At 39.4% G+C, this 26,609-nt stretch overlaps 2 protein-coding genes across 8 annotated transcripts in view; one reads left to right on the top strand and one right to left on the bottom strand.

Moving 5' to 3' along the window:
• The window catches only part of TMEM164 (transmembrane protein 164), a 110,239-nt gene extending 91,174 nt beyond the window's left edge, over window positions 1-19,065 (top strand). For 5 of the 6 annotated variants that reach the window (XM_090150097.1, XM_090150094.1, XM_090150098.1 and 2 more), the window contains 3 exons: window positions 2,242-2,320; window positions 11,049-11,149; window positions 11,543-19,065. In XM_090150097.1, coding sequence (XP_090006223.1) covers window positions 2,242-2,320; window positions 11,049-11,149; window positions 11,543-11,749 — 387 coding nt within the window. In that variant the 3' untranslated portion in view covers window positions 11,750-19,065. The remainder of the gene's footprint in view (window positions 1-2,241; window positions 2,321-11,048; window positions 11,150-11,542) is intronic. The other variant, XM_090150096.1, reaches the window with a different exon arrangement.
• A 96-nt stretch (window positions 19,066-19,161) lies between these two features.
• The window catches only part of AMMECR1 (AMMECR nuclear protein 1), a 99,730-nt gene continuing 92,282 nt past the window's right edge, over window positions 19,162-26,609 (bottom strand). For both annotated transcript variants that reach the window (XM_090150103.1, XM_031594464.2), the window contains one exon: window positions 19,162-25,553. In XM_090150103.1, the coding sequence (XP_090006229.1) occupies window positions 25,439-25,553 (115 nt within the window). In that variant the 3' untranslated portion in view covers window positions 19,162-25,438. The remainder of the gene's footprint in view (window positions 25,554-26,609) is intronic.

The following is a 26,609-nucleotide window of genomic DNA, read 5'->3' on the forward strand; positions in this document are numbered from 1 at the left end:
TTTTCTCTTACAGGTACAAGATACCTACCTGCTATCTGCAAATGAATGTTTTATGGATGAAATAACTTACAGATGAGACCTTTAGAACTGGGTGAGCCAGTTGCTGTTACAGCTTCATAGCCCATCTTTTGCGTGTGTTCTTTTTCTGTTTGTTGTCTGACTGCACAGTGTGAGTGCTTGGCTGTACAAACTATGCACTTTCAGTTCTACACCAGGAAATGCACCCATCTTCAGAACAAACAATCTTTCATAGTGGAAAAAAGAATGTTTTGTTTCACACAAACAAAACTACTGTCAACACTACTGCAGAAAAACAACCGTCACTCTGTTATCAGAAGTGTCCTGAGCATCGTGTTTGTGTAACTGACCCTTACAGCTCAGTGAGTGCAGGAGCCCTTCTGAAAGCACAGAGACTGAACAGAGAATGCTGCTTGGCAGGAGTAAGTGTCCCATGCTGCGCTGTGTGTATCAGGAGCTGTTGTTTCTCAGGTGTGTGTACTCCACCAGGTAGGGGTACAGATTTTTCCTCCAGTGAGAAAACTGTTAGCTTCTTCCTGAATTGTTTTGATCCCCTTTCTTTGCTCTCAGTGTCTTTCAGTGGGCAACAGAAGAAAAGGTTCACATTCAGTACACCTCACAACTTTTGTGAGGCTCTTGATTTTGCCTGCTCACGTACTTTTATGTTTTGGTATAGAACCCTTGGAATAAAATCACCCAGCAGATTGTATGGAAGGTTTTTTCTGTCTCCCAGGAGCTGGCAGAACATCTTGGAGTTTGCAAACAGGACAGTGGTAGTGTCAGCTGAGGGATGCCAACACTAAAAAATCCAGCTGATGGTTTTAACATCTTAAAAATAATCTTATTTATTTATTTATTTATTTTTATTATTACTTTTTTTTTTTAGAATTTCAAACCTCACTGTATTACTTACCTGCTGTTTATTAGCTGCCCTATAGGAAGAAAACTGAACTATTTGAAGATCCTATCTTCAGTTCTGTTGATGTAGAAATCTTTGTAATGTTTCTGTTTCTATATTCTGAGTTCATTGTCTTGGAACAATAACAAAAAGAGAAGGCTGTTATTGATTTTTTTTTTTTTTTCTTCCGAGTTAATTGTTTGTTTAAAATTGGAACACAAGCCAAGAAAGTAGTACTTGCATCTGGTTTCATGTTAGCTTGTAGATTAACACTACATTTGAGTCAAAACTAATGGCTTTGCTTTACTCCTGTGAGAATTCAGACTCATAGTATTGTCCATTTTTTCACATCTGAAATAAAATAGTAAACCATATTTTTTCAGCTTTATAAGGAAGCTGCAACAAGAGGTTGAATTCTGAATTTTTAATTGGAATCTGTTAACAGGTAGATATAGGCAAAAGCAATTATAGATGGAATGACATTCAGAACAGTCCGCCACTTCTTCTAGCTGATCAAGAGCTAGAATTAGTTGGGCTGGGATTAAGGGGCTCAGATTGAACTGGGAGTTGTGGTTCAAGTTATTTTTAGCAGAGTATTATTTTAGTGCAATCTGTCTGACTTGTCCCATAAAAGTTACGTGGATATGCAGATGATGAATTGTAGTTTTCCAAAAAACTGTAAGCAGGTGAGGAAAACTTGACTTACTGCTAACTGATTACTTGTTCATTTGTGTCCTTCTGCAGCTTAAAGACTGGCTGATATCATCTGTTGTGTTAGAGACACCGGGCTGTTCCACACATGCATGCACATTGCTGTAAAGCAAGCAGTTCTTTTGATTTTTTGCACAGGATCCCTTAGCGATTACTTTCGTGTATTTTAAAATGGTTGTAAGCAAAAGTCATTTCTGTGGAATTCTATCTCACACAAACTAACAGGAAAATTTTCTTTGTAAGTTCATCATGTTTGTGAATATAGCTCCTGTTTTGATTACTTTGGGGTTTTGCATTGTTACTGGAAATTTACATTAATGAGGAAAAGAGCGATTTTATGTTTTGCCTCCTTTGCTGTGCTTCAGACCAATTTTGAGAATTCTCATTGAGAAATACTGCATTGTGTTTGTGGTGAGGGAGATGGAATGAGTACAGCTAAGTGCATTCTGAGCACTGACCATTAATGTCTGCTATTGCTTTGGTAACAATCATAGGTGACAAAAGAACTGAACAGAACGCACTGTGGTGGGGCATAAGGAAAACGGTTCCAGTTGTTAATGATGAAATATGTTTACAAATATTTTTCTTTACAAATATTTTTCCTTATTTCTCAGCTTCCATTTGAAATGGAAATTTATTACATCCAGCATGTGATGCTCTATGTTGTGCCCATCTATCTGCTGAGAAAAGGAGGTAGGTTGGCAATTTACCCTTCCTATGTTGAACTGGTTCTAGCCATTGAACTAGCTGTTCTAAATGGTTACCACAAAGTCTATTCTTGCTCTCTTTGCTGTTTGCTGTTACCTAACAGTTTCTGGTGGTATATTGGAGTTGCATCTGTGATAACATAAAACAAAGATTTGTGTATTTAGTATGTGTTGGCCTTATGTGGTGTTGTCTTGAGTAGCCTCTGGCATCTTGTAATGTTCTAAGTTGTGTGCTGTGTCTTGAAGACTGTTGCTTTCTTGCATGTCCCTTGTGAGATGCATTAGGGCTATGAGCTAACTTGCTTGACATTCATTCTATTATCTTGCATTATGTTGTACTAAAATAGTTCATAAAATCTGGAATCCCAAATTGACTGAGCAGCAGTACTCTGATCATTGCTCTCTAGAAGTTAATGCAGTATGTCTGCATCTTGTGTGATGCTCCCTCTTCCTCAGCGTTGATTTGCCTCAACCTGCATTTTCTATCAGAGCTGAATAGTTTCATACAGGAAATAAGGTATTGTAATGTATGGTCCAGCTGTTCAGTAGCCTTTAATGACAATACCAGGAGTGTGATGTCAATTTAAAGAATCCTTAGAGCAAGCTCAGTCAGCCTCTTCCACCATGGTGTTTTGTACTTTATACCAGCAATCACTCACAATTTACAGTATAGGTCTGTAACCTTTTTCCTGCCTACGAGTGAAACTAAATAAAAGTGATGTAGAAGGTGAAGTACCATAATTCAGTAAGTCACTCTTTTCTCTCTTGCTAGTGGCATATGCTGGCCATGCTTTATTTTAATCCATCTTTGGCAGTGCAGTTTATCACATCTTAACATTCTGACATAGATGTAGAAATTGTGCAAACTTGTAATCATTACAGAAAGGAGAGGGGCAAAGAAGTGTGACCAGCCATGTGCTACTGTAGGCAATGGCACACCAAGCTCATGTGGTGTCACCAGCTCAGTTCTTCTGGAGTCCTAGAGGTTCCTGTATAATGTGTCATTTTAAGATACTTGTTTGGACCTGATAATACTGTAGTCTGAAGGGCTTTGTGTTGTACAGTTGTCACCCTAATGTATTCTTGTAAATGTTTGCCTGTTATCAGTGTACAGGTATTTGCTGCCATCTAATGTTGAAATGATAGCACTGATGTTTCTATGCAAACTGTTGGCTGATTATTTCAATAGCGATTGCCTCAGACTGTGTAACTAATAATTCTTCAGTTTCTTAATGTGGTCAGCTCCTGGCCACCTCACTGACTGTAATACCTCATTAACAAAAGATCCATAAAATTTTTAAGTACTCATGACTAATGCCAGAGGAGATTAAGTGTGTGAATGTTGTGAAAATTAGCCTACCATCATGTGCTAATATTGTCATTTTACTCACACTTGCTTAAAGATGCTTTGAGTAGATTATATCCTTTGTTCTAACTGTATCCCATGCAAACTGCTTTATCACCACTGACACTGATTGTCATGCAGCTTCATTTTTGTATTTTAAACAGAAATTTCCAACAGAAAATTGTAGGTTCTAATTGGGAGAAGGAAATTGGTAGAAAAAAAATGGAAAAATTGAACATGGGTTTTATGTGGAAAAAGCATCATCCTTCACTCCTTTTATTAGGAACCTACTGATATCACTGACTGCTTTGTTAGGAAATCAGTGTTAATATTCCTTTAAGGAGGATTGGGCAGAGGTGATCTGAGGCTTATTTGGCAGAGAATGGCATGCAGATTTTGTTGGCATGCTAATCAAACATCAGTCATGCACGCAGACTCAGTTACCTGTTACAGTGTTTTCTTTTGGAGTGGAAACTGGGTGACAGTAAGGGAGGGCTGTAATTCCTTTTCTTTTCTCCCTGTTACTCCTTACAGTGGAGAAGACAGGTCATGCTGCGCTGCCAGTATCACCTTCATGTCCCCTCTTGTCAGTGTGCAGACATTACTGTGCTTAGCATCAAACTGAAGGGTGAGCTCTGAGCATCTCTCTCAGCATTGTCACTCAGTGAACTCACTGAGGCTCAAGGATGTGTTCCTATTCAGGGATTAAGGCATCTCTCTCCTCTTCCTTCTCCCTCTCTACTGATTGAGTACAAATTTCATTACTTAACCTTCTAACATATTTCCTTTCCAGAAGTGCACATATTTATGTATACACATGTATATATGCCAGTCTAGGCAAACTAAATGCTGATTTGGTTCATATGTCTCTTAACTTCAGTAAGAGGGTCTCTTATAGCAGAGGTAAGTGCAGATATAATAGGTCAGCACAGAAGATTCCCAACTCAAGGGAGCTCTTTCATGAAACACATCTGCTGTTCTCAGCTTTCTTGCTGGATGAATATTGCGTGTGAACTCTGCCAAAAATTATACTACTCTCTGGCAGGACACAGCATTCCTGAAATAGCTAGGTAGGCTGAACTAGAGTTATAGGACGGATGCAGAATTGTGGATATGGTTGCTGCTTTTTGTTGTACTCAGGAGTGAGACCCTCATTGCCCTGTGATGGCTTTGTAGTTCCTGGATTGGATTACTATGGCATCAGATGAATGCTAGGACTGGCAAAAGGGAGGTGAAAGAAATGAAGTGTCAGGGTGGAGGGAAGAAGATGGAACCAGAGCACAGAGCAGTAAATTTTGATCAGGGAGTCAACCTCTTCATTGAAAACTCATTAATTACAACTAAGCTGGTCTTCTAAAACATACAAGTATGCTCAAGTATGCTTTTTGCTACTGGGATACAGATGGCTGGTAGAAGGCTTAGGGAGATGGCAACTGAGCAAATGTGATGTCATGAGCTGTCAAAGCTATTTCAACAGTGCATTAATTAACCTGACCTTCTAAGAACAAAGTATTGGAAACTTTCAGTTCTGTCTTAGAGGACTGAGTTTTGCCAACTGTATACTCTTAACACAATGAAAAGTTTCCAGTCTGCACTTCAGTAGCCTCAGATCTCAGTTTCTGACCATCTTAGTCCTTAAGCTACTTTGGTCAGGCTTTTTGAGGGATTTTACAAGATAAGTTGTGCCCCTGATTTCAGAGTTCCAAGTGGAATTGTTATTTTCTGAAAGTTGTGACCAAATGGTATTATTCCACAGTGGTCTGGAATAAGAGTTAATTTCTAGGGACTCCCTAACAGTATTGTTGTGTTCTTTCTCGAGTTCTGAGATCCCCACTATTGTTTGGTAGATTTAATAACTTGATGAAGTAGACGAGGATGTTGGTGTTCTTAGGTTTTGTTACTTTAAGGAGCAACCTGGTGTATGAACACTACCTGAAGACCTTACATGCTTAATCAGAGGCCTTCGTGTTGGTGTCACTTAATTGCTGCATGGTTCTGATGCTTTCTCCTGCAGGGGGAGATGGTTGCTAGCATTCACTCTGCTAAAATGGCTATGCAAATTCTCAAAGTTCACAGTTCAAAAGGAGGTTGTCCACACTGTGGAGATAGTAAATTAACTCGGTTGTAAGTTAAGGAATTAAAAAATCTCCTTTTGGGCGAACTCCGGACAGTCATGTCGATCTGGCTTCATCTCTTTTTAAGAGCTGCTTGTTGTACAGCTGTGCACAAATGGACAGATAGATTGATCCTCAGTACTTCAGTAGGTAAATTGTTTGCTAGGAGTAAAGAGAGGTTTTTCAGCTTATATGTATTTCTCATAAGCAAAAAAGAAACTTTGTCTGACTGAAGTCATGAGGCCTTTATCTTGTTTGATCTAGCTGCCTTCAAAGGTGGCAACGGAAGAGAAGAATTTCTCTAGCAACATGAGAAAGTCAGTAAAAGCTCACAAACTTCCATCTGCAACAAAGCATGCTGCTGTGATGCTTCAGAAGTTGGACAGAAGCTGCTCTGTAGAGCCAGTTTTCTAAAGGGCACTGCAGTGTGTTTTACCTAATGAGATGCTGGGCTCAGTTGTAAGATGTAGAACATGTATAAGAGGCACAGATGGAAGGATCAATTTTCCTGTAGCTGTAAACAAGGAAGTACAATTAAAGCAGCTGGGGAACCAAACTTGTGCTCTCCTTTTTGCTGCTAAGGACTTGCTGGCAAGAGTGGGATATCAGCACATTTAAACACGTTTTTAGCTGTTGTACCCTTTCTCAGCCACTTTGTGACTCTTGCTTGTATTTAATGATAGTCTTCCATATCTTTTAAATGAAGTTATAGATCAGGGTTTCTAGTGAACATTAGCAATCCAGGAAAACTTTGATTATGTATTCAAATACAGTTAGGTTGTCAGAAATCTAGTTTATTGCCAGTCTCAGTGAAACACTTTATAATAAGGGGTACATCTCTTCCACTGTACCTCCTAACTACTTACAGATCTGTTAAGTGTTGTGCACTGTGTAAGGTTCACTCTCATCTGATCACGCTCCCACTCTTCCCTTGGCAGTTCCTGTTCCTATTCCAGCATTGCTCTATCCCTGGATCCCCTGTGTTAGATATGAGTGGCTGGTGCAGTGCCTGCTGTGCTTGGAGCAGAGTGCTCAGAGCAGTGGGGCAGTTGTGGCACTGTTCAGCAGCAAGAGATGTGTGCTGCTCTGGCTGTAGGCTCATACTGCAATCTCTCGTAGAGTGGTCATTTAGGATAATCTTGTTTGATTTAAGGAAGCCTGGAGAGGAAGAGGAGGGGACAGTGCCTCTGCCACATGACCCACTGAGCTTTTTGCACTGAGCAGTTATGGCTTCTATTGTGAAACACTTAAACTAAATAAGAGTGGTGATGTGGCATTCTCTGAATGGGCCCAAGATCTGTTAGTCTTTTCTCTGCATGTAAGAGACAGAAGTTTAGGAGAATATTTTACCACTACACATACATGTACAAGGAAGAGGAAGAACCTTCTGTATAGTTATCAACAGTAGTTTGTGGTGGGAACAGGTAATACAAAATCCCCTGTCCAAGCTGATTTTGACAAGCAAAGCTGACAGTCAAGAACTAGAAATCTCCTGGCATAAGGCAGTATATGAAATCAACACATGGATTTGGAACAGGCAGGGGGAAATAGCAGATTTCAGGTGAGAACTAGCTTTTCCTTTTGAGAATATCCTTTTCTCTACTGGAAGGGAAGCTTTAGGCTACCTTAGTAGGCCAAAACATATGCACTATTGGAAATTACCCCTTAATTAAGGGAAATAAAATGTAAGCAAGCTCGCCCTCACCTTTTCTGCAAGCTTTAAAATGAAAAAACTGCAGTGGCTTCTGAGTTCTGGATTAAGCAGGCCTAGCTGTACTTTAGAGGGTACTAAGCTGAAAAATCTCTATAAAATACAGGGAATGAAAGCAAGACATTAGGAGCAAAGGATGACTTTAAAACTCTATTGAATTAAAAAAAGAAAAATTGTACTATATTTAGGTGCTAATTCTCCAGTTCAAGCAGAGAAGTAATTCTGTGCTGCATATTATTTTACTTTCTACTAAATTGTGCTCAGATTTTTACAATCCTATTTTCTGTAAACTTGAAATAAGTAATTCATAAGTTAACTATGCACTTATAACACTGGAAGTAATGTGAGACTTTGTTGGGGGAGATGGAAACTAATATAAAAGACATTGAGTCTTTATGTTGATCTTTAGATTATTAAAGCCATGCTTCCATTTTCTATATGTCAAAATTAAATGCAGAGCTTGTTCAAGGTCATACAAGTACTTGTTTCAGAAGCTGATGATGATTCCTAAGCCCTTCAACCTATGTGAAATCCTTCCTATCAGTGCTGCTGAAGTTTGATCTAAACTGCAAGATCTGCTGCTGTGGCATTTCAACACAAGAACAAATGTTACAGCCTACTTGGATGACCCTGATTTGGAACAGTCTCCACTGTTTGGAGCATGAGCATTTCTGAGAATTAGATTAGTGCCAGCCTGGCAGCTGGATTAAATTTTTGAAAGTGCTTAACATGTAAGAACTGCCTGTGATCCTTAGTGGATAGCAAGACAGTGAACCTCACTGCTACACACTGAAATTGATTTCCCATGTAAGCAGCAAACAGCTTTTGCCAAAGCCAACACAGGCCACTCAAACAACCACTCAGCTGGGTCTCAATTTTCCTGCTTGCGTGTTTTTGTTAAGACTGTGCTTCAGAAAATAGATCACACTGCTCTGTTAAACAGTCATCTGTTGAATAGCAGCACTGCAGAGTAATAAAATCTATAGTGATTATTTATCCAGTGAGAAACGTACAGAAAATATCCCAGGTATGAATTTAAAATTAGTTCCCCAAAATACACTTGGGAATCCAGAGCTCTCTGAAATGTTTTTCTGTGGAGGTCATTGCTTCCTTTTTGTTCCTTGATGTCCAGATAATGATGCTGCTGCTGAAAATAGTGCTATTGTTCTCAGGATTGCCAAGTCTACCAAGGAGAAAATTTTCTATTATATATTGAGATTGAAAGGCTGTATAGGCTGAGAGTCAACAGTGGTGTGGTTTTTTTTTTTTTTTTTTTTTTTTAAAGTTTTGCAACAAAGAGGGGATGCAGCAGTGTGAAATTCTTGGCTGGAGGAACCTGAACAGCTCTTAGTGACTTTTGAAACATGATTCCTTGACTGGACTGAAGCTGGATGCGAGAAGCTTGAGTTCAAATCCAAACTAAGCCACTGATATTTTGTCATCTTGTGAGATTTACTGCGGCTTTTAATGACTGCATTCTCTCACTACTCCTGTTCCATTGCTGGATTCATATGTCTATTTTAGTGTTTATCCTCTGCTTGCACACAGATTGTCCTCAGTATCAAGGTCTGGATTCGAGCTTCCCTGAGTGTTTACCTCAGCAGTGTCTGTTCACAGGCTTTACAGAAACTTTTGTATAACATGAGCTACTGCCAACCGGGCAAGTTCACATGAAACCAAATAGATATATAGCACTACTGCCAATTCTGTGAGCTGTTCTAGAGCAGTTTTAGATGCCCTAAGCCAGTCATGGTTGAAGAAGCATATGGATAAAGCCCTCAATAACACGTGTTAACTTTTGGTTAGCCTGAAGCAGTCAGGACTTGACGATGGCCTGCATTCCAACAGCCCTGTTCTTCAGTTAAATCCTATTTTGTTTTGCATCTTGGTTAAACACGTCCATAAGACTACAGAGACAACACTAAAAACTTTGATGTCAGATTATGTTTTCTTTATGCTGCAGCTGGGGAGGTAGCACAGAGTGTTTCTGTATAGCTTGATCAGCTCACTCAAAACTGGTGGTGCAGCCAAAAATAGAGCCCTGGTCTCCTGAACTCCAGCACCAAGGCTAGTTGCTCTTCTCTTGATGCCTACAATGAAAAACTATATGCAAGGTAGTATCACTTTCCTGCTGTCTTGCTGATGTTTTCAGGCAGTGAAGTCTAATGAATTTCAATGCTGTTTAAGTGAAGATTTCTGGTTATAATTTCTAAATAAGATACTAAGTAGGATGCCAGCACTTCTAACGTACTTAGCAAGCACACTCTAAGAATTAGAGTTGTGTGACTATTCTCCTTTTAACTGCAGAACTCCACCTCATAGAGTTCATTTCTACCTTGGGATTTTGCTTCCTCTGACCTACACCCATCCACTTGATAAGAAATCTTATAAGCTGTCTTCTGCCTTTAAAGTAGCTTCCCTGCTCCTATTTATTGTGGCAGCACCCAGTAACAATTGCTTAAACGTGGTGTGCAGTTGTATTTTGGATAATTACACTGACATTATTGCTTGTTAAATAAATAATGAGTGATATATTGGGGGCATATATGCTTCTGTCATTCAAGCATGCAATCAACTGCTAGTTTCTATTGACAAGCAACAGAGAAGCTGTAATACTGAGTGGCCAATGAATAGGTAAACAGTTTTAGAACACAGAGTGTAGCCAATACTGATAAGAATACTTCTACTTGCAGAAAATTCTATTTAAATCAGATTAATTTTGAAATAGCTGCCTGAAATAATCTAGATTGGCATGATGGGCAAAAACTGTGGGAGAAAACTATGCAGAAAAAAATTGTTAACAGGGCAACAGGGATTGAGACAGCAGTCCTCTGGGGACTGTAAAACTGAGACAGCATGCACCACCATCCATTGGTGTGGCAAAGCAGATAACAGCAGTTATTTGCCTTTATCTATGTAAAATACCATACATAGGCACGCTTGTACCAGCCTTAGTCCAGTGAGTACTGACATAGCAAGCTATGCATGTGTAGTTAAATTTGGATCCCTTGCAGACATGCACAGCTTATGCTGAAGTCTCTTAAATCTTCCTGGTAATTCCCAAATATGCCAGCTAGCAAAGGCTAGTATGATTACTGTACCTTCCCACTACCTCGGTTAGTTTTATCATGCTTAACTCATAGTCTTCATAAGAAGCGGGAGTTTAAGTATGAGTAGCATGATTTTTGAAGACTTCATTGTGAAAACCATTGTTGCATTTTAGAATGATTTGTTACTTATGGGATAGAAGGAAAAATAAGGCAAAAATCACTGTTTTTGGTGAAGAATAGGTATGTTTAATGAGGTAATACAGTATACATTTTAATGCTGGACTGGGAGGAGGGGAGGAAATTATCTTGGATGCTCCAGGTAAGAAAGAAAGCTCTCAAATATTAATTATTATAATAGTATTCAGTAAGTTATCAGCTAAAGCCAGATGCCCTAGCATCCACAGAGAAAAGAGAAGATTATTCATGAGTGTTTGATGGACATAGCAATTCAGCTGAATACTAACTGAACGCTAATGTATTCCTTTCTTTTCAAGGGATCTACACTCCAGAACCACTCTCCAATTTCTGGTGGGCTCTTTTATCTACTGGGTTTATGTTTGTATATCACTTTAGCATCTTGCAAATTCTGGGACTGGTAAGTAAACAGAGGTTAATAAATGGATAGTTTGCAAGTACACTGAAAGTAAACGCACTGACTAGTTTTTCAAGGTGTCCAGATGGACGTGGATAAGATTACTTGTGTGCAGATTTTTAATTGCATGTTCTAACGAACACTTGTATCTTATGTCTCACAAGTATTGGCAAAACGTTTCATAAATCAGCCATGTACCTGCATAAATCCATCTATTAAATGCACAACTGAATTCAGATCTGCTTTCCTTCTGAAAGCTGCCCTGCTTGTGTTTAGGTGATAATCCTTCGGTCAACAACTCTGATTATCATGGTAATTTTAAAATTATCATTTCTGGTGTCTGAATCAGTGCAGTATAAATCATGTTAATTTATAAACTTGTTGTCCCTTCCCTAGGTTACAGAAGTGAATTTGAACAACATGTTATGCCCAGCCATTTCAGATCCTTTTTATGGGCGCTGGTATCGAATTTGGGCATCTGGACATCAGACTATCATGACTATGACTCATGGGAAGCTTGTGATCTTACTGTTTTACTGTGCTGACCCCATCTTTAAATGTAGTGTGGACTTGCTTAGATTTCCAGCTAAGAAAATAGACTGAAATGTCTCCCCACGGAGCAGTACGTACAGGAAGCAGAGACACCTATATTCATACTGGAAAACCAAGAGGAGGGATGAGAAGACAATGTTTTTATTATTTTTCTCCCCGCAGTTTATGGCCTCACAGACACTTCTATTATCAATTGAGGGTTTTTCTTTCAACTGCTGTTTTTCACTGCCTACTGCCAATGGCAACATTAGTGGCCTTATTCTGGAAGAGGTTCCTGTTTTATACATTTTGTGTAGATTACAGTAAAATCTTGCTAATCTACCCTTTACAATTAGGTGAGGATCTATCTACATTCCAGCAAAAAGAGTGGCAGAGCTACCTCATTTTGACTTATTTTCCACTAAGTAGAATTTTTCCATTAATATAGTTTATATTGCAGGATAGGAAATAAAGCTGAATTCCAATTCTCTACTCATGTGAACAGAACACATCTTGAAATGCATCATCATGGCTTAACTCTTAGTACTTAAATGTTGCAAAATGGTCATGGTGGAACAACGTAACACTTAATCTCCAAGTCATAAGTGCAAAGCAGTGAAGTTTTACTGTATTTTCTTTAAGCTGGTTGAAAATATTGGGGAACAATAACTCTTTTAAATACCTTGTTGTTTTTTTTAAACTGAATACTTTGGTTTCTGGCCTGCTAAGGATAAACGTCTGTCTGGTGAGGTCCCATCAGATCTTGATGCTTTGGAGATAATTTAGAGTGAGTAGAAAACACCACACAGAAATTATAAAAAAGCCCATGTTATGTGTAAGCTATGATAGGTATTTAATCAACAGTACTGACCTGCCTTTAAACAAAATGCTTCTGTCACTTAGCTTAGACTGGAGACTGAGTAGAGTTGCAATGTACATTGTAAACATTTCTCTTTTTTCACTTAGTAGCATTTTAAACATTCCTCCTCTGCATTCTACCCTGATCCTTAGTAGAGCTGTTGGTGAGGAAACAAAATGAAACTATTTCCTGTCTCCAAAGCTCTAATACATTCTTCATACTGATTTTTAAAACACAAGTATAAAAAGGAATGTGAAATCAGCACAGGCTTCTACTGAAAAGGCGATGTTCCAGTTTACTAGTATGGCTAGATCTTCTCGTCAGAGTGAGTTTTGGAGTAGAAAAGGATGTAAGTAAAGAGAATTATAAATAGTAAATTGGCTAAGGGAAGAAACTGTAGGGAGGAAAGCTCGGACATCTTTACTGTGTTCTTCCAGATAGTTAACTGTAGATCTGTTGTTGCGCAGCCTGCTGTATTTCAGGGTTGCAGGAATTGTGTTGTACAAAGTGCTAGTTGCCACTTGCATTGCATTGTCATAGCTGTGACTTGTAAGATAAAAACAAAGCCGTCATACCTCCTCTCGATGGATCACCTGAAGATATATTCTGATGTTAAGGTACAGTGCTTATACCTCAAGAAGAGAAGTAAGAATGATAAGTGGTTGACTTTTTTTTTTCCTGCAAGATAAGAAAACAGTTGGGGAGGGAACAAATGACTTCTCTAAATGTTTTCACATGTCTGCATGGTTTTTTTTGTTTTGTTTTGTTTTTTAAGTAATCTCCCACTAGAAGTCCTTTCTGCTACATTCAAACTTACAGACTAGCTTTTGGCTTTCTTTCATGTCTAGAAAGTAAACATCCTGTACTGTTTACTATAAATTGAGATGTAAGATTGACCTCAACTATGAAGCATGTATAGCTAGTCCCAGTTGCACAGACTGAACTACTACATTGTTCAGTTTGAGAAAGGTAAGCACTTGATAGTAACAATTGCTGTCTCATAGTGTTGACTGTGAATTGCTGATCCTGCGAATGTCTTAGTACATAATTAATTTTATTGAGCCATCTCACTACTGCTTCAGTAAAGCAGGGCATGTGCTGTGTATTTGTGGAGGGGTGAGCTAAAGAAAACATGCATTGGTATTGAAGGCCTGAACCCATATGTGAAAGACTACTTAATTAGCTGCTGATGTGATGCTCAGTTCAGGAGTCAGTATTTCATTTGCAGCTGATGAAATACATGATGTTGCTGAGAGATGCTGAGGTGAACAGAAATATTCATGCCTATTTGGCTCCTATGAACAGCTATGTGTACAGTGGTTCTTTCCTTCCCGCAGTTACTGTCAAGGCTATCTTGATTTGTTTTTATTTACTTAAGTCTTGGCAAAATGCTTTCTGTTGAATCTAGTCTGATTTAGAAGCAACATCATTACAGTAGGATGATCTTGCCAAATTTTGCAAACATCAGATTATTATTTACCTAATTTTATTATTTTTTGAATAATCTTTCCTGCTTTGAAAAAAACAAACAGCATGTCCTATGTCTAATCATATGCTTCGGAGCATGGGAAACAAGTTTGAAACAGCTCCTATTTATCACCATTGACTGCCTCTGGTCAATTAAGACTACAGAAGCAAGAATCATTTAAGTAAGCTCAGTGCAGTCTCTCTTAAATTGCAAAATTTTCAAGTTCTTCTGACTTATAGTTGAGGGAAGTTCTTATTTCCTTTCACGCGTCCCCAGTTTGGGTTTTGGTGCATGTTGAACTTTTGGCTTAAGATGCTAAGATGTCTAATTGAATGTAATAATTCAGCAAGGAGAAGTAAACTGGCTATTACACTCAATAAGGATTTTATGAGCATCTGGATTTCATGACTGTCAGGAGAGTGGAGCCACTGGGATCTAAAGGGAAGAAGGGCAGCAGAGTCTTAAACTCTTCTTCATGGTAAGCTGTGCTGGCTGCTTTTGCTTGTTGTACACCATCAATGAAGCTAGCTGAGCTTTTATCCACAGGATCACAGAATGTCAGTGATTGAAACTGACCTCAGAAGATCATCTACTCCAATCCTCCTGCTGGAGCAGGACCACCTAGATTAGGTCACAGTTCTCCACAACACATTCTGAAAACCATTTTTAAACAGTCTTTCAGCTTGGTTTATGGTGTAGCTGTACAGAAAGTTGTCAGCACACTTGAGACACAAGCTTCACATACGGGGAAGAATAGGGCTGAAGGGAAGCAAAAAAGGAATGAACTTCTGAAACATCAATGGAAATTCACATACTTTACTCTTCAGTTGTTTTGAATAGCTGTTTGGAAGATGCAGATGACAGAGCTTTTTCAATGTGAAGGAAATTGGTTTGAAAAGTAAAATAGAATACTTAGCCTTCATACGGGAATATCTGTTCCCTGGCAGATTTTCTTTTCCACAAATGGTTTATTATATGAGCAGTGATTCCGTTTAGATGAATTCCTGGTAATTTTTTTCTTATTTATGCTGGAAATTAAAGAGTAAAACTATGTTGCTATTCATAAAAGCTGATGGGCATTCTCTCCTGTGGCACTATGGACACCATCGATGTCACAGCTTTAAGCTGTTGACCAGAGCCTGGTGATGTTTTACGTTGAAGCAGTGCGATGTATGATTGAAAGGGTAAGTCCTGGCTCTCCAATATCAGTACATCTTTTTTCTCAGTACTAAGAGTTATGAAGATACTAGGAGTAGATACAGTACAGAGCAGGAGGCTGATACAGCCATGCAGACTATTTCCTTTTAGGGCAGCTTGTATTTGAGAGGTGTTCCAGCAGGTTATAGAAACTCATACATTACAATACCAGAAAAAGTTACTGTGCGGTGCTTAGGTCTGGACTTTAGAAAAAATATGGATGCAGGCAGATGTTTGATCAGATCTCTATATTATACTCTTTAGTACCATAGACACTTCAGACAAAAGAAATGAGGAGCAATGAAACTGATTTCTCTTTCTGTCACTGAATGACTGTCTAAATTACTTCCAGGTATATACATAAATGAAGCTCTGGTAACTACAGTGAAGTTGTCTGCGTTGGTTCGTTGATCAGACTTCTTTAAGTAGCCTTTCAAAGTGCAAAAATGAGCTGCTAAAACTTCTGCACCCACCATAAGATCTGGTGATAGCCTGTGAATATTGAAATTATTGTGCCAAGATTCTATCTGTCCAGTACACATGCAGCGATAACTTTTCTAAGGATTCAGGCACTGTAGGCAGTGTATGAACTGTATCTGTTTAACTTCCTTCTGTTTAAGCACCAGAGATCTGCATTTTGTTTCTTCTGAAGGGTGAAATTAACAGCACTTGATCATAATTATATAAATCAATGAAAACTCTGAATGCACACCTGTACTTTGGTTTTGGTTCAGCATCTTAGGGCTTGACAAATGCTGCTTATAAGCAAAGCTCACTTGTGCTTCAGCAGATGCTGCCTTGCTGAGGCTGGGAGACATGAAAAGTTATTCATTTGCATACCTTAAAACTCTGGAGTACCTCATTATAGATTTATCCTTCTGTCTCTAGCCACAGTCAGGGTTTTGATATTTCAGTATATTTTGTAACATTTTGTAAAACCTAATAGTATTTTCCTTTCAGAAATGGCTATGTGCAACTGTTCAAGTACTGTATTTTACTTCTATATTCTAATTCTTGCGTCTAAACCATAGGCATTTGTTTCCTGTGCATCTATACCTAATGACAACATAGACTTTGATGTTCTTCTTGCTGTTTTCAAGTCATAGGACCATAGGATCATTTAGGCTGGAAAAGGCCTTCAAGATCGAGTCCAACATTAACCTCACCTACCATGTCCCTCAGTGCCACATCTACACATCTCTGAAATACTTCCAGGATGGGGACTGCACCACTTCCCTGGGCAGCCCAGTACAATGCCTGACCACTCTTTTTGTGCAGAAATTTTTCCTAATGTTCAATGTAAACCTCTCCTGGTGCAACTTGAGGCCATTGTGTCGCATCCTAGCACTTGTCACCTTAAACTGTTCAACTTGAGGTGGATACTTAGGAATTAAATTATTCCTAATGGTTAACACAGTTCAGAAAAAGCTAACAGGAAGGCATATATCAGCCCTTCTGTTAGAAGGTGGAAGGTTTCTACGAGCAGGTGGATCAGTGCTGATGTTTTCATTTTTAGTGATGAGATACATAACAAATCTGTTGATTCTTGTGATCTTGTACTCAATATGATATTGCTGTATACTTGTCTTGCAGCTTTATTGTAACTTAGTTAAAACCAAGCCGTTTTTAAAATGATGATGTTTTTCTTCAGGGTCAATTTTGTACTTTTTTTTAAATTATTTCTGCATTTACTGAGTCATTATCTCAATGCTGCAGAGGATGCAGCAGGCAGAACAGGACACATACCCACACTGCTCTCGCCACCCAACCTGTGCCAGGGAAGTGGAACTGCTCAAGGACTGGACTGAAGCACATCAGTGGTCTTTGGAAGCTTGCAGTTCCCATTAGCTACCCAGTGTAGTGCTACCCAGGCACAGAATGGAATGGCAATGTCAAGGCTGGTTGTGGAGAGGCTCAACTGCCATGTATGCTGTTAGTTCTGAATAATTTGTAGGAATGTTATAAATTTTGTAAACTTTTTAATGTGCTATAACTTGGTTATGAGGTAATATTTACAAATAAGGGATAACTTGTGTACTTGTTTTTGTATTTTGGTCTGATTTTTTTGGTTGTAGTGCCCTATGTCCAGCTCACTGGGCAAAGAGCTCTTAAACATTTGAATTAAAGCAAATAAATGCATTTTAATGGTACTGTAATTTTGTTGTCATTCTAATCATGTCAGGCACTGCATCTGTCGTGTTTGCTGTTTTTTAAAGTAGGTAAAAAACTGACATTCCTCTTCTATTTGTAGTATTAACAGCTAGATTCACAGAGACTTGATAATAGATGGCCATGAGATCAATAAGAATACAGCTTCTCCTATCTTAAGCTGTCTGTACTGCTAGATCTAGTTTGCCTTGCATGATGCAGTTTCTGCTGATTATCACTGTTTCTAGCACTTTTAAAGCATTTGAGTATGACCTACGCCTGTAATTTAGCATGCAATACAAGCCAGAGTTTACTTCACTGTAAGACACAAATCCTCTAGTCACTTCAAATATCCTGTTCATCTCCTTCATGTAAAAAAGCTCTGGAAACGCTATTATGATGTCTTTGTTTACTCTGCTTTCAGGTTTCTTGCCACAGTTTTGGTAGAGCGTGGGTTTTTTTTAGTTCTGTACTCTGTCACCTCAGTAGAGGAAGGCAGAAAAAGTACAGAAGTTTTCAGCTCAGAACTATATAATTTACAAGGTCTCTCTGGTCAATCTCACACATGTAGATGATGGCAAACAACTGCCATCATTACTGCATTTCTGAAAAGCTTCTGGCTGTAATTAAAAGGACGTGTAAGTACACTGCAATAATGCTGAATGGAATAATAAGCAACCTCCCCTCTTTGAAATAGACCTAATGTTTGGTACTGTTCTGTTAGTTTGATTTTTATTCTGCGTAACCCCATACCTGGCTGATGTAAAAAGAGCAGGAGGCTTTGGGAAGAAATCTGTAACTAGTGTTGCATCCTGATGGTCTGTAAGGTCTGGGGAGACTTCTACCCATTTCAGACAAATGATACCAAGTCTGTAAAATAGTGAAAGAACATCAATGGAAGCTATTTAACTAAAGCAGATTTTCCCTTCAGAGTTACCAACATCTGAAGGCTACTATTCTTGTTTTCAAAGTATTTTCAGCTAGAGACAGGAAGCCTATTGAAAATGAATTAGTCAAAGGCAAACAAAAACATTTCCATATTCAGAGCTGAATCCCAGGGCAACACTGGAAATTCCTTGCTTTGCTGCAGGAGTTATTCTACAGGGGAAAGAAAGTCCCTTTAACCAACACTTACCCTGTAGAACATACCTTTCTATCACTGCACTAAATACTGGCATCAGGAAAGGGACTTCTTCCTTAATCTTCCATCTTCACAGGAGCCCTACATCAGTCAGTGCAAACCCTGCACGACATTTTTTCCATGAAAGGCGGTCAATGTGTCAGCCTGCACATCAGCTAGCTCTGCCAGACCAGAGAAATCCCTCACAGCAAAGCAAGCTTCAGTATTCTATGAAGTCACACCTAGAAAGTAATGTTAAAAAATTGTGAAATTATTCCAGGTGCTATCAATGCATTTTGCTACATTGATCTCATCTACTTTCCTGTACAGCGCAGGCACTGTACTGGTTACAACATCGTGTCTGTGAACAGCTGAGATTGATTTCACCTTTCAGAGAATAAGGAACTCAATCCAGTACATAAATCTGTATTTACTGGACAACATTTAGAGTCTAATTATAAAAAGCACAAAACGAGACCTGACCAGCTGCTGTAACTCCCTCAGCATCTCCCTCAGAACCAGGCTGTGAGCTGCCTCCCACAGCATGCACAGCCAATGACAGACCTCAGCCCAGGAAAACATTCCCACTGCAGCATCAGCTTTTAAAATCAACACTGATTGTGAATGCTTAAATTAAAAAAAGCAATCAACTGACAAAGCCACACAATTAAACAGAGAAACATAAAAAGAAATGGTGATTCTTTTTCCTTGTTTTATTGGGTAAATGATTTAAAAGGTAATAACAATAGTGTTAAAACTACTACAATATCTTTCCACAGCCATATCTCACAGACCCACAGATAACCTTCTATATAATTTTTTTTTCTTTTTCCTCATTTTATCTTTTTTAAGCCATACTTATATTAAAATGCCCATTTCAACAGTTTCTTCACACTAATAGCAATTAAATGTGGAAGGAAGGAGGATCTAGTTATAAAGGAAGGGGGTTCAGGTAATCTGTGATATAATTTGTAATCAATCAAGTTACTAAGAAAGGAAGAAAAAGAGAGGCCTTGTCAGCTACTCCAGGCAGCTCCAAGCCCACTGTGTGTCACCATTGCATTAGATAACTCAAGATGCTGGTGAGCAATTTAAAGGTTTTTTTTTTGTTTTTTTTTTTGTAACATATAAAACACTAAAATAACTTAGAAACTAGATCCAAATATTTTGAAAAGAATCAACTTTGATATACAAAAACAGTCATAAGTTGTTACAAAAGTTTCAAACAAAAGTTTGTTTTCTCAGTGCGTTTATGTACCAGCGCAATTACTGGGTCCAGAGCAAAGAAAGAGGTTTTTATTTTTTATTTAACAGTAATAAAAAACGAGGAAAACATATCTTTCTATATAAAGAATCATTGCTGGTCTTAAGAATAAATGTAACCAGAAACCCTTTAAATCTTAGAGGCACACTTTGGGTTTCCTTTTTTTTTTTCCCTTTTTTTTTTTTTTTAACATAAAAGGAAAGTCACCAGTTTATTTAAATGGAGGAGGTACTCAGACTCCCCAAATAAACTTAATTCAATTAACATCACTAGCAAAAATCAGTTAGAAACTGTACAAAAATAAAAAAATTAACACATTTAATCCTGCGGGGCTTTTGCAAGGACTGGAAGGCAGGCTTTAGGAGCAGCATCTGGGCATGGCTGGAGGCTTCTTTGGTTCGATCTAACACACACAAGAGATGTAACCTACTCCAGACGACAATTTTAAAAACCCGCACATTTGGAGACAAGTAAAGAGGTCCGTATACAAACGCCAGGGTGTGCAAATGGATTTGACTCTCTCAGTGTTGTATCTGAGGTCAGAACTCTCAGGTGCCCCCTCCCCCTGCTGTGACCAGCGTTGGGGCTGAGATGGTGCCAGGTCAGTGCTACAGCGGTCCAGGCGGAAGGAAGGCCACTTGAGGCACGGCTAAGCAACAGCATCACATCAGTCTGGGGTTCTGCTGTCTCACTTAAGTTTACAGAAGGAGGACTTCAGAAACGTTAAGCAAAAGAATAATTAAAAAAAAACCTTCAAGGAATAAGGCAAATGGATTAGTGCTTATCAAAAAATCAGCATTCCAACTTAAAAAGAGTGGAATGAGCTACTCGGTTGTACCATCACTTCTTACGAAGTGCCCCCACATTAAAAAATAATATTAATACATCTAAATCCAGCAGTATATCTGAAAGGGTAACAGCTATGAGAGAATGGCATTTGTGAAAGCAATTGTCGATTCGCTTTAGGCAAACAGACCTATTCTGTCCCAGTGCATGTCACAGTGAACTGCACATTCTGTATAACAACCCCACAATGACACAGAAACAATCCGCAGTATTCTCAGCACTCGCGTGCTGAGGAGGTAGGTGCCTTAGAAACACTGTAGATAAACTGATTATTCCAATCTGTTCTAAAAAAATACCATACAACCTGATTGACCGCAGACTTTGTAACAGCTTTTTAATTAGTGATACAAAACTGGTCCAGAAGGGTCTGGCATTAAGTCATGTCAAAAGCACACCTTTACAGTTTGTATAACACCCCTTTAACTATACTTGTAAGCAACAGCTACTAAGAGATAGACAAAAATGCATTGTGCATTATGCTGTATACAAAAAGGAGACAAAACTATCCTTTTCCCCCCCAGGCCATGGTGGGGAGTATTGCTGACCTTGTCCTTAAAAACCCGCAGGATTGTTTATTCATCAGTATATTATTATTACACTGGTAAGAAATTCTGTATAACATCTGCATATATCGAAGATTTTTAAAAAATCTGATATGATTTTAGATCCGCATGACCAGTCACGTGACCTGCTTGAGGTTGATTAGCACCTTTCAATACATATATATTTTTATATATAATAGATCTTTTTAAAAAACTTCTAAGGATGAGCTCACCAGCGGTGTGAGCGTGCTGTAACGAGATGACAGATAAGGATGGGGTTGGATGACTTTGTGTTTTGTTTGTTTTTTGCAGCAGAATGATTCAGTTTGTGCTCAGTTTCCCTATAAGGGCAAGGAAAAAAAAACAAAACCAAAACACCTCTCAGGTAGCCACCGGTTCACAGTTTCCACTTGAAGACAAATCCATTTGAAACCGCTCCCCCAAGTAGAAACAAGACAACGTATCATCCAAAATAGCCTCTGTATAAACATCTATTAGTTTTTGCAGCGTCTGCCTGGCACCTCTTGGCTCCTGACATTTCAGGCCCTCTGCTTATAAATTAAGGCATCACAACTGAAAATGGAAATATTTGGACATCGGATGCTGTGGATGAAGGAATACAAAAGACCTTCTACAAGAACCTCTGTACAAATAAAGTGGCATTCTAACCTCACATAAGGGATAATTTATCCATATCTGTTTTCTGAACATTTTTAGTCTTCTCGTTCCTTTTAACAATTTAACTCTATTTATCTATTTGAGCGATATACGTATTTTTTAAAACATTCATTATTCAAAATAACTGGAATTCCTGCTTACCACAGTTGGCTCACCATGTAAGGAAGGTCTTTTCCATTGTAGATGGGATGTGGAGTCCCCTAAAACGTGCACTGAACTACAGCGGGTATTAGTGGGAGTTCTGCAGGCACGTGAGCAAGGAGGTAGCTCCTGCATATACTCTGCTTGCAACATACCACACATACCACTTAAATCCTATTTTTACAGTTGTTACAAGTCCTCATCAGTTTTCTTTCTCCTACCTTGTGGAGAATTATGAGAATTATTATGAAGTACTCACAGCTCTCAAGTGCTATTCCTGTAATAGATGAAAAGATGTACAAATTATGGCATACTTGTCCTGTGCTCTTTCACAACACAATTTTTTTTTTTTAAAACAAGTTACCCAACTATTCATGACCTGATAAAACCCAACAAATTCAAAAGCACAAGCAAGAAGAAGATAGGGATTTTTCTTTTCTAAAATAAGAAAACGAAAAATATCTCACTTTAGAAAATCCCAAAAAACCTGACACCAGAGCAGCAAAGAACTCCACGTTGATTACTGGAATGTCTGGTGCATTTGCTATATTTTTTCTATGAATTTTATATGCAAGTATAATCATGTCATAGTCAAAGGCACTAAAATCTAAATCCATTTTCTTCCTAATATGACATCTGCTACTCACCAATCTGTTTCTAAAAACAAATGTAACTTCCAATTTGAGCTCATCACAAAGGCATTGTCTCATTACAAATGCATTATGATGAGTAGGCTTGACAGGGCTGGGCTGCCCTCAGCTTCCAGTGCAGAACAGGAGATAAAGGTATCCTACTGGATTATGTCATGTCCTTTCAATTAGACCACGTGATTCTGAGCACACTGCTCACCTCTTATTACATTTAATTGCTTCTCCATATCCAGAAAAGCATTTTGGATATGAGCCTTCAAATTGTGGCTGTGTGCTTGAGCTGAAGGTCATTGTACAAGCACTGCTCTGAAAGTGATGCCTCCTATTTTATGGTGTTGGCCCATGAAATTAGAGGCAGATGTTGGTGGGATGGCAGCAGAGGTTGAACCTCACCCCCAGTATTCCGTTACATTTTGTTGCTGTGTGACAGATGGCAGCAGAGGGGCAGTCTCTGTTAATGGTGATAACTATGTTGAAAACTAGTGTTTTGCAGCTGAGGATTTTCTCTATCAAGTAGTGTTACTGTGCTCTTTGTATCTGTTGTAGTTTCCATGTAAATAAATAGGAAGCATTACTTTCAGAGCGACCTACATCTACAGCTACATGAAATCTTTACTGCAGGGGTGAGAAACTGTTACAGAAACACAGAATTCTAGGGAGTAGAAGGAGCCTCTGGACATCACTGAGTCCAATCCCCTGCTGAAGCAGATAAGCAGATCACATAGGAAGGCACCCAGTGGGTCTTGAGTATCTCCAGAAATCGAGATTCCACCACCTTTCTGGGCAGCCTATTCCAGTGCTCCATTATTCTCACAGTAAAGAAGTTCTTCCTTGTGTTATGAAACTTCCTGTGTTCCAGTTTTTTGCCCATTGCCCCCTGTCCTGTTGCTGCATACCACTGGAAAAGAGCCTGGCTGGCCTCATCCATTTGACTCCTACACTTTAGATACTGATAAACAGCGCTGAGATCCCCTCTCAGCATTCTCTTCTCCAGACTGAACAGCCCCAGGTCTCTCAGCCTTTTCTCATACAGGAGATGCTCCAGGCCCCTCTTCATCTTTGTGACCCTTCTCTGGACTCTCTCTAGAAGATATCTGTTTTTCTTGAACTGGGGAGCCCAGAACTGGACACACTGCTCCAGATGTGGTCTCACCAGTGCAGAGGAGAAGGGGAGGATCATCTCCCTCGACCTGCTGGCCATGCTCTTTTTAATGCACCCCAAGATAAAGTTGGCCTTCTCAGCCACAAGGGCACACTGCTGGCTTGTGGCTAGCACCCAGCTCCTTCTCTGCAGAACGCCCCTAAACCTCTACTGATGCATGCAGTCATTCCTTCCCAGATGCAGGACCCTGCACTTGCTCTTGCTGAAGCTCATCAGGTTCCTCTCTGCCCAACTCACCAACCTGTACATGTCCTGTTGAATGGCTGCAGAGTCTTGTCTAAAGCCTTGCGGAAGTCAAGGTACACAACATCCACTGCTCTCCCCTCATCTATCCAGCTGATGACATCACAGAAGGCTATCAAGATTTCCCTCTTGGTGAATCCACCACCACGCTACTCCTGGTAACCACCTTCTCTCCCACTTGTTTGGTGATGGCATCCAGAACAAGCTGTTCCATCTCCTTTCCAGGGTCAGAGGTGATGCCAACTGACCTGTAGTTTTCCAGCTCCTCCTCCTCATCCTTTTTGAAGGCTGGAGTGACACTGGCTATCCTCCAGTCTTCAGGCACCTTTCCCAAGATGATAGTGTGGTTTGGCAATCACTTCTGCCAGCTTCCTCAGCATTTGTGGGTGCACCCCACTGGGATCAGTGGATGTGTGTCAAGTTTGCCTAGATGATCTCTGACCAGATCCTCCTGGACCAAGGGAGTCTTTTTCTCCAGACTCTCTTACCTCCTTGGTCTGAGGTTCCAAAGGGACAGTCTAATCAGTAAAGACCGAAGCAAAGAAGGTGTTCAGCATCTCCGCCTTCTCAACATCCCCTGTTATCAGGGCACCCACCTCATTAAGCAGCAGGCCCACATTTCCCCTAGTCTTCCTTCTGCTACTGACATATTGGGAAAAAAACCCAACAAAACAGACCCATTCTTGCTGTCCGTGACCTCCCTCACCAGATTTAATTCCAAGTGGGCCTTACCCTTCCTCGCGGCATCCCTGCAGGTCCTGACAGCATTCCTATATTCCTCCCAAGTGGCCAGGTCCTTTTTCCACATTTCATAGAGTTTCTTCTTCCCTTTGTTTTGTTTTTTTTTTCCCCATGAGCTCCTTGCTCAACCATGGCAGGAGACCTGAACGAATGAGCAGAGGAGCTCATGGAAAAACTCAAAGGGAAGAAGAAAGTCTATGAAATATTGTACCACAGACTACTATTAAGAAAGTTAAGAAAATGCAATTCATTGTCTAATATAATACCTGAATCTGATATGTTTCATTCCCTGACAGAGCTATTAATGAAAAAGCCATGAATGCCTTTTTTTTTTTCTGAGCAAAGAATCCCCAACTGTAATCCTTAAACTCTTCCTTCCATCCACAGTCACAGAAAGTCTTGACTGATATAATTCAATGTTAATGAAGTAGAAATTTAACATTTCATAAAAAACCCAAGGGCTATATATGCTGCAAAAAAATCTGCAGTGATTCAATAAAAAAGTATGGGATCTTTGTAATAATGCAGTTTTCCCTCCCGTTGCCACAATGAGCTTAACCAACTATGGAGAAGCCTCAAAATGGCAACGGAAACTATCATCATAAAATGGTACAGTAATAGAGATAGCTAGACCAAGAAGGGGCAGGGTCTCCTGGGAAGAGGTCTGCAGAGAGGTCCAGTGACTGGTCATGCGGCTCAGTGTCAGGAATAATGGTTGTATGGTGGGAGGGGGTGCCCAATGCCATTTTGGAAGTGATGATGCTGACGATGGGCAAGGTACTCTGTGTAGCTCATGGTCATCTTCTCACTACGGTACCTAGAAAAGAGAGAGAAAGCAAATTCAAGAACTTTCATTGGGCAGCTATGAGCAGCACTAAGAATATGGTGCTAGGTGTACGTTTAATGATGAGAACAGCTCTGCACTTCTGGTCTTAGGAATAAGACAAACTTCAGATTGCATGCACAAGGGCATGGAGAGAACTACCATGTTTTTGGGGGTTGTTCTTGAATCATACAAGTCACAACATAAGTGCTTATGAAAAATATTTTAAATTAAAAAAAAAAAAAACTATTAAAAATCACTGCCTACTACTTTACTCAAGGTATTTGAACTGTGATGACTGACTGAGCGTCTGAAATTATCAGCCAATTCTCTACAAATAATCTAGAGATTATTTGGAGAACAGAGAAAAGCCCTGTAAACAAGCAGTACTGATTCCAAAGCTGTTTTTAAAAAGTAATTTTTAGCACATTCTGCTTTTAAAATAAATCCAGCTACGTTAAATAAAGTTATTTCCCTTTTAAACCATATATAGCTTTAAAGTAGAACTGCCCCCACCCCCCAAAAAATACTTCAGATAAATTTGCATTGATACTGTTTGACAACAAGGAACATATTGCCACATTTACACTTATCTGTAAAACTGTGAAATCTACACAAAAATAACACTATTCCATATTGCCACAAATGTCACTTCGTGAGCCCTTGCATAAGAGATCTTACAGATGAGAGGTGGTGAATCCAGCTACAGTGGTTTAAAATACTGCCACCTGTTTATGACATTTCTCTTCTGGAGTTGCTCTGTTTGTTGTTTTCCCTTTTAGGGCTGAAAAAGCACAATGCATGCCTCAACAGTTTGTACTCGCAGCCCAACACACACATTTAAACTACTGTAGTTACCAACTGCAGCAACTGAGGTGGCAAACACAATTGTTTCTGCTGCCTCTGCCAGAGGAACAGAGCAGAACACCTTATCCTTGCAGCTTCTTGCTTCAGTGCACCACAGTGCCCACAATTACTTGCTACAACAGTGCTGGTTAATGATGTACTGACTTAAATGGCTGCTGGTCACAGCTGAGCTGCAGCTCCTCT

This window comes from Phasianus colchicus, chromosome 14, assembly GCF_987193195.1.
Source record: "Phasianus colchicus chromosome 14, bPhaCol1.hap1.1, whole genome shotgun sequence".
Classification (NCBI taxonomy): Eukaryota; Metazoa; Chordata; class Aves; order Galliformes; family Phasianidae; genus Phasianus; species Phasianus colchicus.